This window comes from Patella vulgata, chromosome 6 (genome assembly GCF_932274485.2).
Source record: "Patella vulgata chromosome 6, xgPatVulg1.2, whole genome shotgun sequence".
Classification (NCBI taxonomy): Eukaryota; Metazoa; Mollusca; class Gastropoda; family Patellidae; genus Patella; species Patella vulgata.
In genome coordinates, this window is record NC_065884.2 from 57,876,556 (window position 1) to 57,894,958 (window position 18,403).

The 18,403-nt window shown below is 32.4% G+C and overlaps 1 protein-coding gene across 3 annotated transcripts in view; it reads right to left on the reverse strand.

Annotated features, from left to right (window-relative positions):
* Nucleotides 1-18,403, reverse strand: part of LOC126825622 (huntingtin-interacting protein 1) — a 51,428-nt gene that overhangs the window by 22,153 nt on the left and 10,872 nt on the right. For all 3 annotated transcript variants that reach the window (XM_050555322.1, XM_050555320.1, XM_050555319.1), the window contains exons 3-17: nt 17,845-17,987; nt 16,436-16,492; nt 14,340-14,420; nt 13,800-13,876; nt 11,213-11,274; nt 10,682-10,822; nt 10,318-10,375; nt 9,762-9,837; nt 9,007-9,147; nt 7,946-8,031; nt 7,619-7,691; nt 6,810-6,902; nt 6,227-6,305; nt 2,549-2,637; nt 1,635-1,703 (exon numbers count right to left, since the gene is read on the reverse strand). In XM_050555322.1, the coding sequence (XP_050411279.1) occupies nt 1,635-1,703; nt 2,549-2,637; nt 6,227-6,305; nt 6,810-6,902; nt 7,619-7,691; nt 7,946-8,031; nt 9,007-9,147; nt 9,762-9,837; nt 10,318-10,375; nt 10,682-10,822; nt 11,213-11,274; nt 13,800-13,876; nt 14,340-14,420; nt 16,436-16,492; nt 17,845-17,987 (1,325 nt within the window). The remainder of the gene's footprint in view (nt 1-1,634; nt 1,704-2,548; nt 2,638-6,226; nt 6,306-6,809; nt 6,903-7,618; nt 7,692-7,945; nt 8,032-9,006; nt 9,148-9,761; nt 9,838-10,317; nt 10,376-10,681; nt 10,823-11,212; nt 11,275-13,799; nt 13,877-14,339; nt 14,421-16,435; nt 16,493-17,844; nt 17,988-18,403) is intronic.

Consider the following 18,403-nt stretch of genomic DNA (forward strand, 5'->3'; position numbering starts at 1 on the left):
ATAATTTAATATTGTCAAAACATGTTTCTTAAACCCCAATGAAGATTGGCACCCTACAATATTCTGGCATAGAAGTAATAAGTTACGAACTTTAATCCTGGTTAGCTCAAAATGGTTTCATAGAATCAGACCACAAATTTCATAGAATAGATCACAAACAATATGCACACAATAATATTAATGCTACAAATTAGAGAGAAGAACGTAGTTTTAATCAGTAGAGTAGATTAGTAATAGTACAGTTGTAGGTAAATAGATAGAGATGCAAAGGCAAAGTTAAATTGCTTGAAATGAAATTAGTTTTAATGGTTAGCATAATTGTGGGATCATATTCACTAAATTTTAATGGTACTTCCTTTTCATTAGATGAATCCATAACTCTGTTTAAATCTCATCCAATGAAAAGATAGTCATTGAAATATTCTATTTTTCAAGAGGGCCTTTGGCCAATACTTCAAGTTAATGTTGTAACAGAGATGAGAAATCTACAATTTGCTAACCAGAAAGATAATTAAAACATGTAACTTTAACAACTAGCAAATGAACTAATTATTACGATAGGTAATTTTAATTAGAATTGAAATAATAAGAATTTACCACATTAATTTATTCACAATCAATCAATCATGCCAAATCTTAAAACATTTTACAATCAATAAAGGATTTACAATGGCCATGTGACTATAATCACACTACATTTCATCAGTCCCATAAAAATTCTACAAAACTTTATTCTTTTCATTTTCAGAAAAATTCTGAAGTTACTAGAATATACGCCTTAAGTTGAATAGTCAAAAGTAATAGCACATTTGCATCAAGATATTTTGGGTATCTGATTTGGATGAAATTAATTTCAAATGCTTATTGTTTATAGGACTTTTAAAATACACAATAATTACATAAATATAAATAAACAGTCATTGAAAATCTATTCTTTTAAAGCGAGAAAAGTTAAGCCTGATTCCAAGTAACGTCTTGGCTTCAATCAGTGCCTTAGAAACTGTTCTTCAGTATTAACATGCTTTATAAATGACAATATTATTACTATTAAACCAATCTATAAAAAGATTATTGAGCCTGCAAATAAGGCACCTGCCACAGACATTGTCAGGCACAACAGCTCTTGTGGATGTCAATTGTCATGACCAGATATTTTCAGTGTTTTACTAATACCTTTACTACATGTCCAAGACAAAATTCATTAGTGCCTGAAATCTTGTTCAACCGAATGACAATTTCATTTGATTTAACCGCACCGCTCTGAACAAATAAACACTTGTTTGAAATAATGGTTATACCAAACAGGTGGAGTCTGGCCATGATTTATTTGACTGGAAGAAATTATGAATTTAATTCTTTTGAGAGAGATCAGGACTAGATGTCACATAGTAAAATGACATGTTATTATTTTTTAGTTTTAGTCTAAAGAGAGAGAGAGAGAGAGGGAGAGAAATGATGTTTAACATCAACTTGACACAAACTAGGTCATTTTGGGACAAATATATGGTTCAATTTTATTTCAATAATTCACTTGCGCATAGGAGTTTTTAGCTGTGTAAGGAAACCGGAGGACACAGAGAAATTTAGTCTATGCCCATCTCTGAAAATGAATAATAATTTTGAAAGCAACATACCTTAATGATCTGTTCTTTTTCTTCTAGAGCAGTTTTATCAGCAGTCAATTGTTTGGAAGCTTCAGCATGCTGTCAAAATATAAAACAATCATTGAATTAGTTACTATATGTATACTTCAAATATATTCTAGAAGATCTTCGATTTTTTATTGGTTGATTTAATATTTTGTAGAACTAACTCAGTTTATTATGGTACATCTTATGAAATCCTGTTTGCACACAAGCAAAATTTCAAGGGAACTAATGGAATGGGGATACTTCAGTCATTTGAGAGAGAGAGAGAGAGAGAGAGAGTTTAACCTCCACTCCAATGGACACAAACTAGGTCACTGTGGGACTAACATATGGTTCAATTTTATTTCAATAATACACTTGTGCATGGGGGTCTTTAGCAGTGTGTGTGTGTGGGGGGGGGGGATGTCCGAATGTACGTGAAAAGGAGTAGGGTTGCCTGTCCAACCTCGTGGGTTTTCTTCGGGTCCTCCGGTTTCCTCCCACTGCTAAAGACCCCTATGTGCAAGCAAATTATTGAAAAAAAATTAAACCATATGTAAGTCCCGAAATGACCTAGTCTGTGTCGAGTGGACGTTAAACCCCATTTCTTTCTCTCTCTCTCTCTTTAGCAGTGGGAAGGAACGGGAGGACTCAATGACATTGTGATTTCACACGCATGTGTTAAACCACTAGAATGCCCAACTCCTTCGTCATTTTGAGACTAACATATAGTCAACTTCATTTCCATGACCATATTTGCAATGAGGGGGAAGAAATCAACCTGCCATGGATTCTTTTACATACACCATTGAACCTTGGTACAATATTTTGTCAGTATCACAGGCTCCACCCCTGATGAGGTATTATTCATACGAAGAAGAATTATTTCAAGCTGAAATAATATAAAATATATAACTAACTGTTCTCAATAACTGTACATGTTCTTCTCGTAATTTACTATAAATATCTTTCATTTTCTGAAACTTTTCTTGGTTAGCCTTACTTTGCTCTGTAAACAAAGAAGAAATAAATCTAATGATATAGTTATAGTTCGTTAAATTAAACTTTAGAGGACAGATCGTTTATATTCAAAAGCGAAAGTTTAAATAAATTTTCGAAAATCAATAATGTTAAACATAAATGTGAACATCAACATCAAACATGAAAACTGAGCAAATTCACATGCAGATGTGACTATAAAATGATGCTGAACATAGTAAATCAGGAAAGGCTGGTAAACTTTCCGAACCATTGTAAGTTCTTATCGTGCCCTGGTTATTAATTCTGAGAAGGGATGTCTTAAGATAGTAGTAATACTGATTTCTCTAAGGAGCGCTATTAGAAGTAGGAATGTGGATAAAGTCCAGCTAATCAAGACAAATCAAATAGTAGTGTATAGCTTATGGAGGACTGGTTAAACATGACTTAAATTATATTCCTAAAAATATGTAACAGTGTTAGGGTGCCCCACCATAAATAAATATCTCCAAACATCTCGACAATTACACCACAATACTTATATATATACTAAGCTTTAAATCAGTTTCGCACAATTATAGTCACTAAATAGACGGTCATGTTGTACTTAATAAGATATGACCATTTAACCATCTATAAATAATACACTGAAAATGGTTCGGAGTGTCGTCCATGACATCCAGACACTTTTGAGCAAAAAATAGGTTACGTGCCCTTGTTTTGAAATTAGTCTCACTTAACCAGTCTACCGACAATTCTCCGTCTGATTGACAGGCCGGGATAATCAAGATTACTTTTTTACGAAACATGACAGAAAGCTAGAACAAAAAATTGAATTTAGAAATAACGCCCGGTGGGCGACACAACAATTGTTTTGAGAACCTTGTAAAAGTAAAATGAAACTACTGTTAGTATCAGTTTCCTGCCCAACCCGCACTATTCAGAGATATTATTTGTACTAAACCAAAAGATGCCACTCCTAACGGTCTAGTTAATGATAAAGCAATTTAAAAAATAAAACGAGCGTAATTTCTAAAGCTGCAGTAATAAACAAAAAGCTAAATATTACTTCTATTCAGAATCATCAACAATAGATTTTTTACGTCTGTAATAGTTATTACAAGTGTTGAGAATTTCACGTGCTGTGGCTATTTATAGACAAAAAGAGAGCCCGAGACTCGTCTGAAATCAATTAGAGTTACGTCACTGAAGCGTGCACATTCAACGTGTCGAGTACAACTTTTAGTAGGGATAAGTTTCGACCACGGGGCACCCTAACAGTGTCAATGAATAAAAATATGAGATTTTGATAGTTTCATATGCAAGGATGAGGTGATCACACTTGTGACGTAAAACACAGATGTAAATAATTGGATGCTATCGATCATTAGGGGTGTTTGGTTGACAGGTAGGAAAGTTCATGGAAATGAATCTTGTCATAGTTATCAAAATGTTTCAGCACTACGATGATTTGTGGAGACATTGTATGATATCTAGTAGGTGAAGGCCTATGCCTTGCTGGATATAAATTCTTTCATTTACTCAATGAACAAGTCTTGAGGGATTGAAAGAATACAATTCAGGTATGTTTAATCATGTATCCATTACTTTTGACAAAATATCATGTATCCATTACTTTTGACAAAATATCAAAAGACGTTTTAAAATAGTATATCAAAACAATATTTGAGTGTCCGCAACAGAAGAAATTCTAGATTAAGTTAATGTGATCGATAAAACTACAGCTGTGTAAAACTAAGACAAGTAACATCTATTAAGCTCTAATTGAGAAACACAGATTTTTAAAACAAAAAAAACCTGGCTGATTTTATTCTGGACAGTTTTGTTAATCTATAAGATCTATTTTTGAACATATTGATGATATACTAAAGCAGTGCTTAATACCCAGTGGTTCATATTCAAGGGCTTTATAAGGATAGTAGTAAAATTCAAGCTTATATGAACACATACGTCATTCATGAAGTATATTAATATTGGTGGCGGGGAAAATTAGTTGTCCATGGAAAGTTGTAAGGAATTAAGCCTATCCATAATACTGTATCTAGAGAATGACATGCTTACCATATATTAATTTGTATATTAAGATTCTGATTTTCTTTTTTTTATTACAATCTAAATTTCTTTGACTAAGATTGTGACTAGTTTTTTTTTATTACAATCAGAGTATTTAATATCTAACTAAATACCATTTTCTTTAATAACACACTGATAAAGGGTGGGGTGGGGTGGGGGATTTACAGATGATGGAAAATTAATAGAATTTTAGGATGGTATCACTGTAATCCGGGTATCATTTAATCTTGTGTATTTAGCACTAATTTCTTTCACATTCATTCAATATCAAATCTTGTTTAAATTTAAACAGTGGTCAGGTAATTAAATACTTGTAAATTGGACCCTTATTATCAAAATTAATCAGTCAGTTTTAAACTGGACACAAGTACAAATGAGATGATTTGGGGTGATTTTAAATGATTTTTACGAATCATTAAACAAAGATTTGATGTTAAACGAATGTGAAAGAAATTAGTGCTAAATACACAAGATTAAATGATACCCAGATTACAGTGTATATAATCATATAATACAAATAATAGATTCAATGTATTAAGATTCTAACAGCTTTCTGATTAAACTGTACTTTAAAATATCTACTTTTTACACTGGTTATGCAGAAAGTGTAATATCAATTTAACTACTGGTGCTTTTTTAATATTGTATACTACAAATATCCTCCTATTAATAAAGGATGTCTATTTCTATAACTATTAATATTATAAATATTATTTGTTAATAAATAATGGAGATTTTAATGGCCTACCATTGGCTGTTTCTGTTAAACAAATAAAACATTGTGAAATATGATAAAAGCTTTATAAATTGTAAGTCCACATCCACTTTAACAATGAAATGCAGTTTAACATCCAACTTTCCTGCACTGACCGGGCTATTAAAGACATGCATAGTTCATGTTGTGGGCTATGAGCTTAATTTTGCCCAGACAATGGCATTTTCGCCCCCTCTTCAACAAATTCCAAACACCAAGTTATTTTTTTTTTATGTACATGCCAATAGAGAACACTGGTGGATCTGGGTTTTTTGTCCCATCCAAATGACTAGATGTATTCCTAGCTAAGCTCTCTGTCATACTATACTGATGAGAGAAAACCAGGCTGAAAAATTCTGAGGAACTTTATCGACTAACACTCGGATCAAACCAAGGAGCTCCTGGATAGGGAGTCAGAGCCACACTCAACAACTTAAATCAGCAAATAGTAGCCGTTAGTTTTAGATAAATCTGGATACGGGCAAGGGGCCTGAAGATATAGAACTCAAAACTATTATTTATTTAATTAAATATCATCCCAGAATTAGATGTGACAAGTCACTAGTCACTTATATATGCCATCAACTTAGACATCACTTGGCTCAATGACAGACCTTATCATTTAAAGTACATGCATCAGATCCTTCGACTCCACACCCCCCTCCCCAAAAGTTGGACAGACTGATCATGGATGGCAATATATGTCTTATTATTATATGTGTGTGTATTCAAGCAAATACTTGACCAATTTGAAGAAGATAATTGTACATACTTTCAGCATCTCCTAGTTTTTCTGCAGCTATGACGGCTACTCTGGCTTCTTCTACTTCTTTCTTTAAACTATCATTCTCCTGTAATATAAACATAAATTAACATTGTCCTGTAATATAAACATAGATTCTCATTCTCCTGAAATATAACCATAAACTACAGTATCATTCTCCTGTAATAGAAACATAGATAATTGTTCTCCTGTTATATAAACATAGTCTTATCATTCTCCTGTAATATAAACATATCTATCAGACTATGTAGAATTACCAACACATGTTAGCAGTGTAATTATAATGAGATCATACTTTCGTTTTTGTTGGGGTTTTTTTTACATTCCCAATACAGCAAGACCGAACAACATCTTTCAGAAGATTGTGTTCAGTTCAGAGCCAAGGAACAAAAGCTTTGACTAAAGCAAGAATGGGTGTAACCGATCAAAGCGGCTACAGTCAGGTGTCAAAAATTTGCTGAAGAAATAGTCAGATCTTGATGGTATGGTAGATAATCTAAATTAAAACTATAATAAAATAGAGATCACAGGTAATTAGTTGTTAGCTAAAATTAAACTTATATAAACCTACTTTCAATGCCTTATCAGCAGACAGACGTAATTCTGATAAAATCTTCTCTAATTTATTTATTTCATCTTTTAATGATAATATCACTCTTTGGTCCTGTAATTATAAAATACATAGCATTGTTAATATCAGTCAACATGATGAAAATAAATATCTCAGATACCAGACAAAATTATATTACTAAGGAAGATTTAGCTGGCTGGATTTGACTATAAAGTTGCATCAGAGTTGGTTCAAATTAAATTTTCATTTGAGACAAATCTGTCATGTCATTGTAGACATATACATAAAATGTAGATGTTTTAACCATCAAGTTATAAACAGTATTTAGTTCTTTTCAAAGATTTTAACATGTGCTCATGCAAATAGAGAAAGAAATGGGGTTTAACTTCCAGTCAACACAAACTATGTCATTTTGACACTAACATATGGTTCAATCTTATTTCAATTATATGTTTGCGCGTAGGGGTCATTAGCACTGGGAGGAAACTGGAAACTCCACTCCTTCTTACACACAAGCTGGGAATCGAAACCATGTCACCTGACTCACGACCTAATGATCTAAAGTGCACACTTTAATTAAGGGTGTCAACTTGAATATGACATCTTAAAATTAATTAAATTCATTTTCTTGATGAGAATACTTCCTAAAAATGACAACAGCTGCTCTGAAATATCACCAGATTGATACAAAATATAGTATTTGACTTTTAATATTTCAATAACATAGGATGTTAACTAAAGAAAATTATCATTAAAAAAGGTTCCTGAGTTGTTTTTTCAATTCTTAAACAATTTTTATCCTAAAATACCTCTGCTTTAACTCGTTGCAGTTCTTCTTTTAATTGTTCTATTTCTTTCTGTAGTCTGTCAATCAACAAATCTCTAAAAGGAGAAAATAAAACATACATTTATAATATAGTTAATATAATATCTGTCTAAATTATCCTAACAATATGTCTATGGAAATATAATTGCTTGGGGCAACAGAGAGAAGATAGAATTTATGGCCCATTGGGAACTATATCTATAACATAATAGGAATGTAGAAAGTTATTGTCAAAACCAGACCAAACACTAGATTTGCATACAAAACAGCATCAACAGAATTGCCTGCAGGATGAGAATTCTCAAATTACCTTTCATCTGGTTCAGGAGGTCTGCCATTAAAATTGAAAGAACCCATATTATTCTGACCGAATGTCTGATCAAACTGATCCGGTTGCTGAAATCAATAATGATAATATTTAGTAATTTATATCAATATTTATATCTTCATGATGTTATGTTATTAAAACATACTTATGATAGCTGGACTGGTTTACCTGATTTGTTGTATAATATGGGATATCTGAATGCAGCCTCTTATTTATTTATATTTTGTTCTTTGGAAACACCTATCTAAATTTTGCATCCTATTTCTTGGGGAAAAAATACTTTAAAAATAATAAAAAAAAAATTGGCTGCTCTTATCAAAAGCTTTAGTTCCAAATGTTTAGGTTTTGAAATTTTAAACCAAAGATTGTTTGCAAGACTTGAGCAGCTATTCATTTAATTATCAAGACCAATAAGATCTACAAATGGTTTGAACTTAAGGCCATTTTAAAAAAAATTCTGGCTCTCGGATAATCCCATCTGCATCACTTAAAGATAGGTTGCCAGGTGACGAAACATACGCCCACAGCAGCTAAGTTGTCTGGGCAGTCAACAAGGGTTGTCGCATATTTTTTTTTCTTTTGTCATTTACAACACACTAAAATCTGATTACAAGTAACAACCCACTAAGTAATTATCAGAAATCATTAGAAATCAATAGGCCTCTTGGTCTCATGACCCTTAAACACTGTGTATAAATTTAAAGTCCACAAGCTTTTTCAAAGTGATCAAGGGCCATAACTCTGACAGTAATTATCAGAAATCGTTGAAAATCAATAAGCTTCTTAATCCCATGACTTTAAACACTCTGTTTAAAGTCAATCGGAGAAGTCATTTAGCCCAGTATAGTAGTGATCCGTTGACAAAATAAAAACCTCTCTCCCACATTAAATTTATCGTAAGGATTTTCGAAGAACCAGAATATTTAATTTGTGTGGCCTAATATACTTTGTTTTATTGTCTCAGAAAATTGAAAAGTTGAAATAATCAATGAATTTGACCACATGGATTTCTTGTTTTGAAGTAAATATTAATATGATATTACCTGTGGATTTGAGAGATCAAGTAATGAATCATCCGGTGTGTCTAGATCTTGTTCTGGTTCTGGATCAGCTTCTTGTGGAACAACAGCTACTGGCTTTACGTGTTTACTAAAATCAGATGCCATCAAAAAATTTGGCGGTTCCTGCAAAACAAAACATGCAAATATATTAAACTTCATTATTATACAACATCCAGATATATTCAGCTTTCATAGATTTTTTGATGAAATATAAATACAAAAGGATTTGTAATTACAGGTACATATTACTAGCATGCTATCACAAGGAGTTACCGTAAAACTATTTTCATTTAGTTCAAAATAAAGAGCTGGAATGGACTGATCTGATCTTTTAGTGGAAGAGTAACTTGCATTTCTCAAACTCAAAACTTTTAGTTTTCTAAGAATTCAAAGAGATCTAGTCTGGTTTAAGAATTGTATATTAATTTATTTATATGTTAAATACCATAGATTTCAACGTCCACTTGCCACAAATGAAGTCATTTCGGGACTAACACATGGTTCAATTTTATTTCAATAATTTGTTTCCACATATGGATCTTTAGCAGTAGGAGGAAACCGGAGGGCCCCAAGTTAAGCCATGAGGTTGGACAGTCGAATTTTCTCCTTGTCACATACAAGTTAGTGTGGGATAGAAACCTTTGCCACTTGACTCAATGATAGACCTTGTAATCTAAAGCACATGTAAAATCATTCAACCATCCAACCCCTGCATAATATGTATTAGATGAACAAACCTCGGGTAGTGAAGGAACTTGGACTAGAGTTTTAAAATACTGTAAGTTACTACTGCTATGGTAAAACTGTTTTAATCTGTAAAACATTCACAAAATAACGTTTGATAATTCTTTAATACAAGGTTATTTTGAGACTAACAAGGTCATTTTTTTTTATAAAATATATCACAGATATAACCTCAAAGAGACAGAATTATGAGGCTTACAACATGAACAGAGCAGTCAAAAGTTGTGAATTTTCTATGTATCTGATGAAGGTCTGACTAAAGACACCAAATTGTTATCATTAAACAGTCTCTGTTCTTCTTGGGTTAGGGGATCCTTTACTTTTTCTATAGATAGTCAGATACTAGTGGAATACTGTAAACACTTGTTGCTTTCTATAACATTGTTGTTGGATTCACTGATATAAACTGAGCATTAGCAAGTTCCCTATCTGTATATAATACTGAAGGGTTTTTCTGCAACACTGTTGACCCCATCTTAGATTCAAACCAATCTAAAATAGAACCACTTTATAGTGAGGTCCCATTTGTATTTATATAAATGTACTCACTTTTTATAACCATTTAAAAATCTCTCTCTGTGGCCAGCTAATGTGTCTGGTGTTAAACCTGTATAGTATCAAATAAAGAAAAAATTCGAATTTGTCATGCGATTAAAAATTTCCTTATTCGAACGATAAATTTTACATTTGAATCTACTCTACATTATATTAGTTCTTATAATTCCAAGTCACTTTTGGGAAAAATACTAATTTAAAAACCAAAAGTCCTTGGTTTGCGCTGTTCCAAATTTTGAAATTTTAAACTAAACATCTTTATTTCATATGATTCAAGTGGCTATTTAGTTATCAAGACCCTAAAAAACAGAAAATCAAATTTGTGTGGCCTTAATACAAAATACCACTATGTACGTACTTGCATGAAGTCTAAATAGAGATTTAACAAGGTAATCATAAAGTTGACAAGAATCCAATATGGCTAATATTAATGGTGCCAGACGACACTGGCCAGCAGTTGTCATAGAATTCGCTCGAGACATGTCCAGGGACCCAAAAACTGAAAAAAAAAATCAATGAGAATGATTTACTGGTAAAATCAATACAAATACAAATATGAATATGATATATTGAATCAATTATGAAATTTATTTTGAATCTTACACTGTTGTCAGCTTCAAATAATTTATTCCACTGAGATAGAAATAACAATAATCAATCAAAAATTTAGATTTTCATTTTAATTAACCTATATTTGCAGTGCAAACCAATGAGTAAATGGAAGGAACTAGGGTCTGGTCAATTAAGACATATATATTAGTTCTGAGGGCATTACCTGTGGTAATCGAAGACCAGAATCATAACTGGGTTTTTCTTATATAAAATGGCCTAAACGCACTGAAAATTGTCTAAAAAATAGTCAAAAACAGAAAAGTTATCATTTTCTTACCATTTTGTTGTAGATGAATGATTTCATCCAGTAAATCTAACATATCAATAGAAAATTCAAAACTGAAAAGACAATGGTAACATGATTTAAGATGGGTTACCAAGAAGTTAAGTCACCCGAGCAATCTATAAAGTTTCTCAGCATGTGAATCGCTTTAATACTGTATGATATCACTGAAGCATGACCAAGATTCTATGGTGCAGTAAAGGGCAATAATTCTAGATATAAGAATCAGGAACTGTTGTAAGTGTTATTCATTGCAAAAATTGAAACAATGAACACAAGTTTAATCAGATGATGATTTTTTTGCTGGTATAGCATTCACAAGTTTCTTTTTAGAGCCATTCTCTTGATATAATTAACAAATTATTTAAATCTAATATGATACAATCAATTCAAGAGGTATGTTCTGTTGCTAGAGTGTCCACAAGATTCTACAAACAGAGCAAAAGCAATAACTGTACTGTTAAACATGCATTATGCAAGAGCATAATCTGCTTATTACAAGTCTTTCTTTAGGCCTGAAATGTTATCTAAATTATCAATTAGACATTAATTAACTTATCCAGACCATAATAAACTCGAGATGTCAAGGCTAGCCTTCGATGTTGGCTGGATTAGATTCCTATATGCCGCTAACGGCTATTGATAATTAAATCAATAAAAGCAGATAATCAAGACTATGCTGTTTATATTAATGATTTTAGTAATGATGACCGAGACTATGCAAAAATTTCACCCGCTTCTTTCTCGGCTCATAGTGGATCAATTTGACTGAAATTTTCAGCAAATTACCTTTACACTATCTAGGTTTTAACTATTATAGCGAGAACTGCCATCTCTTTATCTTATCTCCCATAATGTATCTTTAATTAATGACAATCATTGAAATTTGATAGGCTTCTTTAATTCACTAATTCGAAAAAATACACAGATCAGAAAACATTTGTAGTTAATGTTAGAGCATTCACAAGATTCCACAAAGTAATCAAGGTCAATAACTCTGTAAGTTATCATCAGAAGTTATCTTATTAATGCAAACATAATATAAGTTAAAAAGATTGGGGGACAAAATGTAGCCTGTAGAGAGTTGACAATAATATGTTTAGAATGTGGGAGTAATAACAATTACAGCTGAACAACTGGTCTAAATGGATTATCTTTTACTTTGACCTACATATCCCAATATATAATCTTCTATGTACATATATCTACACATGTATACTGTATTGATTTGCTAGTTGATTATAATACTGATGAGTCATCTGTTGTTATTAGTGACACATAATACTTAAACAATAAACAATACTAATATATAATTTCTGACAATGTGTGATATACAGAGATTACATTTTAAAAAAACCTCTTTATTTACCTAGTAACTAGCCTACATGTAATCTTTTAATATATCTCAAGGCCATATACAAAGATAAACTATTGATTTAATGAATCAGAATCTATTTTGACATTTACTAACATTATTGGAAATCTATAGATTACAAAATTTCAAATAATTATTACACAATAACTGTTTCCATGGAAGCTTATTAATAATCAAAGCACATTAAAGGCACAGCAAGCCATAAAATTCACATTTAATTTATTGGAATAAATATGTACTGCTTTGATAAACAGTTATTATGTATTTCAGTACATTAGAGTATTAGAGAGTACAAGACCTTCATGAAAACTGGGTTGGCTTTTATAAACTGCTAGAATTATCACCAGTATTAAAGATGGGTTCCCAAAAAAGTATTTATCGGGTGGTTATTTCCAATAAAAGTATGGAAAGTAGAGATATCCAATCTTACTAGAAAAATACTGGATTCCCCGAAAAACACTCATGGAGCGTATACAGGACATACATGTAAGGGTTCCCCTAATCAACAGCCCGACGATTAGGAACTTTTGCACACTTGATGTCAAAGGTCACAAGTGAACATTGAGCACTTGATGTACAAGTTTATAAACTTTATGAAGAGTTAGACGTACAATACATTCTGAGATAAAAATGATGGAAAAAGACGCGGGTAGTGGATAATCCGAGAATTTAATTAGGATTCGATATTTGTAATAAATGGTAAGCGATTAAAGACAACATCGTCTTATGTATGCAATGAATTCTCCTTGGACTCCCAAGATGTGACGTAAACATGACCTGGTTTGATCGAATTTTAATAGCAGGGCATTCCTTCGCAATTACGATGTTTGAGAAGGATTTGAAGCATAATTATGACAAATTAATTAGTTTGAATATGTTTTTGGTCCATATATAGCATTAAATCTCCAAGTTTGTAAGCGGGAACCCATCTTTAAGAAATCAACATAAACCAATGTAAATTTCAAATGGCCATGACATATGTTAGTGTTAGATCTGAATAACTATAAAGCGATTTATTTAAAAAAAAAAAAAAAATTGTTTGTGTATGGTCTTAATTATAAACCCTGTATTTAATCATTATTCTGACATGTTGGGGCTTTAAGTGGCAGAAAAGTTATATCTTTATGACACAGAAAAGATATGATAATTCAAAATTGTCCTTCTTACAGACAACAATTCCTGATAAAACTCAAATTATAAACTTACTAATTATTAACATCTGTTCCACATATTTTATTAAATTGATCATCACTCATTGTCAGGTTGCCTGGTATCCGTGGAAACTAAAATAAACAAACATATATTCAATTTATTATTCAACTAATTTTAAGGGCTGATTACACTGGCAATCCATTTAAAGTTTCTCTTGCATAACAGGTATCCGTTACAAATAATGAATGTTATTTTTGTTCAAAGGAGCTAGTAGGTTGTTTGATTCTTTGTACTGTAATGGAATGGATTTTAACATCTAATCAACACTTTACTCATTATAATACAGAATTTTTATTTCTATGTTTATCCGTGCCACATGTGGGAAGAATTTTGGCTTTTACACCTACTATTCTTTTGAATTCCACTGCAAAGTAATCTTTAATATGCACTATCAATTTGTGCATGGGACCTAAATCTTTTTTTTTTATCCCATCCGAGGGAATTGACCATTGAGAAATGGCTTTAAAAGTCCTGAAAATTCATCTCTACCCACACTAGGATATTGATTGTTGGTAACAGTTTGATTGTTCCTACCTTTCTATGAAAATTCAACCTTTGTATTAAAAACCGACAATAGGCTGCTATAAGTTTACCATAGCCTTCTTTTAAATGTCCCTGAAAAAAAATTAAAATAATTCAAAATAAATGAAATTGAAGTTTAAGGTCCTACTTTTCTGCACTGACTGGGCTAATGAAGTCTACATCAATTATAAAACCTTTCAATAAACACCAACAAATATGAAACTACTCAATAAACAGTATAAAACAAGCCAACAGTGAGGCTGATGTCCCCCGCCGAAATCCCCAAATAAATAGATGACACATATCAATTAATCGCACAACTATTTTTTTTCAAAAGTATCGAGCAATCAAACTGATTATCAACTATACACTAAGTTTCATCACTCTCTATCAGATAGAATCAAAGTTATCTTGTCCCAAAGAATCGAACAAAGAAATTGCTTATCTCTGCTTAGCTTTAGCTCGATATGTTAATCATTGAACTCAAGTCAAGACGAACATCTACATCAAGTTTAAACAGTCTACCTCAATTAGAAGCAGAGTTGTTATGTTCCAAGGTCTTGACCAATCAAAATGCTTATTGCTCCTTAGCCGAAGCAGACAATTCTCATCATCGAACTTAGTCAAGGTATTGATGTAATGAATTATACACCAAGTTTCATCACTCTCACTTAATCAGAACTAAAGTTATCGTGTCCCAAAGCATCAACCATTCAAATTGCTTCTACTTAACATAAGCAGAAAATGCTCATCTTCGCAATCTATCGAGACATTGACCTCATAAACACCTACACCAAGTTTGAACATTCTAGCTCAATTAGGAGAGTTATTGTGTTCCAAAGTCTCGGCCAATCTAATTGCTTATCGCTGTGCTTACCCTTAGCAGAAAATGCTCAATATCGAACTTAGTCAAGGTATTGATGTAATGAAACTATACACCAAGTTTCATCACTCTTACTTAATTGGAACTTAAGTTATCGTGTTCCAAAGCATCAACCAGTCAAATTGCTTATCTCTACTTATCCTAAGCAGAAAATGCTCATCTTCGAACTCCATCAAGACATTGACCTAATAAACACCTACACCAAGTTTAAACATTCTAGGTCAATTAGAAGGAGAGTTATTGTGTCCCAAAAAGTGTGACGGACGGACGGACACACTTTTTGGGACACAATAACTCTCCTTCAATTTGACCTAGAAGACAGAGAGACAGACCGACGAACCCATTTTAATAGTCCCCTGCTTTCTTCGAAAGGCGGGGGACAATAAATAAAAATATGTTGCCAGGCAATGAAACATACACCCAGAGTAATTAAGTCGTCAGAGCAGTCCATATGCTTTGTTATTATTTTGTAGGTAAGCCAGAGAGAAATGGAGATTAATGTCCATTTAACACAAACCAGGTCATTTCAGGACAAACACATGGTTCAAATTTTATTTTAATACAGTAATTCACCTGTACGTAGGCGTTTTTAGTAGTGGGAGGAAACCAGAGAAAACCCTTCAGGTTGGACAGTGTAGGTTAAAGAGACACATTTATAAGACACATCCTGAACGTAATAATCAGAAATAATAAAAATTTGATGGACTTTTTCCTAGTGTTATCATGAAATGAAATGAAATGGGGTTTAACGTCCTACTGTTCTGCTCCTATGCTGGGCTAATGAAGACGGGCATACGCCATACAGGGTGCTATGAGGGAAATTTTGCCCCGGCAGCGGCACTATCGCCTACTCTTATATTGAATCCCAACTGCCAACGGATCTTTTACGTGCATTCCAATGTATACACGGGACCTTGGTTTTTCATCTCATCCGAAGGACTAGACAGTGAACAAAACATGTTTCACTAATCACATAATAAGACTTTCAGGTTTCGGTGACATACTTATATAAATATGATGCCACCTTTCGCCTCACTACATCTAACAAAATTCAGAACATTGTCCTTTCAGACTTCTTGTGGACCCAGACTAATTCATTTTTCTCAGCATGGTCTTACTATACATGTAGTTTCAATATGAAAATTGGCCTTATTGGTTTCCAATAATTCCTCCAACTTCTTAGTTCAGATCAAGAAATGGAGGATAAACTTAGTTATAAACTTACCCACAATTTTCCCAGATCTTTTAAATGGCTTCTATATTTCATAGAATCATGTACAACCTAGAAGAAAGAAGAAAAGTATATTTTATATTGAGCTAAAGTGAAATCTATGTTAAAAGTATCATTTTGAATTGTTGTGTATGGTATTCTTTATCATCAAGGGTGATAAAAGGCATTATGGGCTGAGGTCAACAAAGTATCGACATATACCGCATGGATCACTAAGTTTATCAGAGTGTTTAACCAAAAATGAAGATCTCATGTTTAAGATGCATCAAGAACTTTATGTACAAAAATTTTAATTCCATAGAACTCATTTTTATAAAATTGATTATAACTTAAAGGAAATAAACCTCAAACTCAACATATTCCATAATATTTAAAATAAAAAACACAAATTAGAATTCAATATTGATCTATTTCAATCAATACTGATGTTATCTTGCCATTAAAATATGGGATCCTAATCTTCAATATTTAAGACACAATGAACATTTTATTATCAGAATACAAGTCATGCTTTCTATGGTTTCGGGTGCCGTATGTAATGAACAAAGAAAAAGATATCCTACAAGACAATGCAAAAGTAATTAGTAATTGCCTTTTCACAAACGATGAAATAATAAATTGAAAAATGTGTAGAATGAAACTAAGCAGGTGTAAACGACTGTCATTCAAATTGGACAGTTCACATATATCACCACACATAACTGACTAGAAATTACAGTAAGTTTTTAAAAAATCAAATTTATATCACTTTGTACACATTCATATTACATTAATAGGTGCTGTTAAGGCCCATTTTCGTCTATTTTATGGCTGCAAAGAATAGAGCCATACTCCCTTCAAAGAAATAAAGATTTTAAGAAGACTGATTGAACTAAGGACTATTTCAAGAGATTCAAGTTTTTATAGAACAAATTAAAGCCTCTTTAAGGTATATGATTATAGCAAAACAAAAATCAATTCTTTTAAAAATTGAAATAAAATATCATCCCTTCCTCTTTAAAACTTCATGTTACAGGAGAATGATCACTTTCACACTCCAGTGAGCACTTTAACATCAGTAAATTTTTAGCTTCATCGAGATCTTAGAAATGAGTATGGACGGAAAGTCTATATTTGTCTTTTGCTACAAATATCATCTGGCACGGATGTGTAAATCAGTCAATAACACTACACAGAATCTCTCCTCTTAAGGAAACCAAAGTAAAACGATGAGAAGAGAACGAAAGTGTTTCCACGCATTTGTAAATTTAGTAGAGCTTTATCAATTTGAAGGCCTACACCATGAACAATTATATTCAGGAAGGTTTATTTGGTCAATAAAAATAAATGGAGAGGACAAATTCTGGGCAAATATAACTTCAGTGAAGTCCAATAATATAATTTACTTAGTAAAACAAACTTACATGTTGGTGTCCATCTCTCATCAGCTTATGTAGCACATGGCAAAACTTCCAGCAAACAATAGGATTGCCTTGAAGTGGAAGTTTGCCAGTGATTGTCCAAAACATACTTGCTCCTCCATCTTGGAAACTGCCCAAAATTGTATCTTCATAAAGTTAAAGTCACTTTTGTTACCTGTTGGTACATAAACATCTCTAGTAGAGATAGTGGGGATGGGGTGTAACTTCCATTCAACGTAAGCTAGGTCATTTCGGGACTAACCTATGGTTCAATTTTATTTCAATGATTAGCTTGCTCGTAGGGAGGAAACTGGAGGACCCAGAGCAAACCCATGAGGCAGAACAGATTAAACTACTCTTGTTGTCATGTACAAGCAAGGGATCAAAACCACACCACTTGGACTCAATGACAGACCTTATGATCTAAAGCACACACATTAAACCATTTGCAACACTTTGAAACATTCCAAAAATAAATTAGTAATTGTTCTTTCATAAGCATGTGTTCTAGTTGATTTATATAGCTACCACTTTATACAGCCCATGAGATTTCATTTTAATC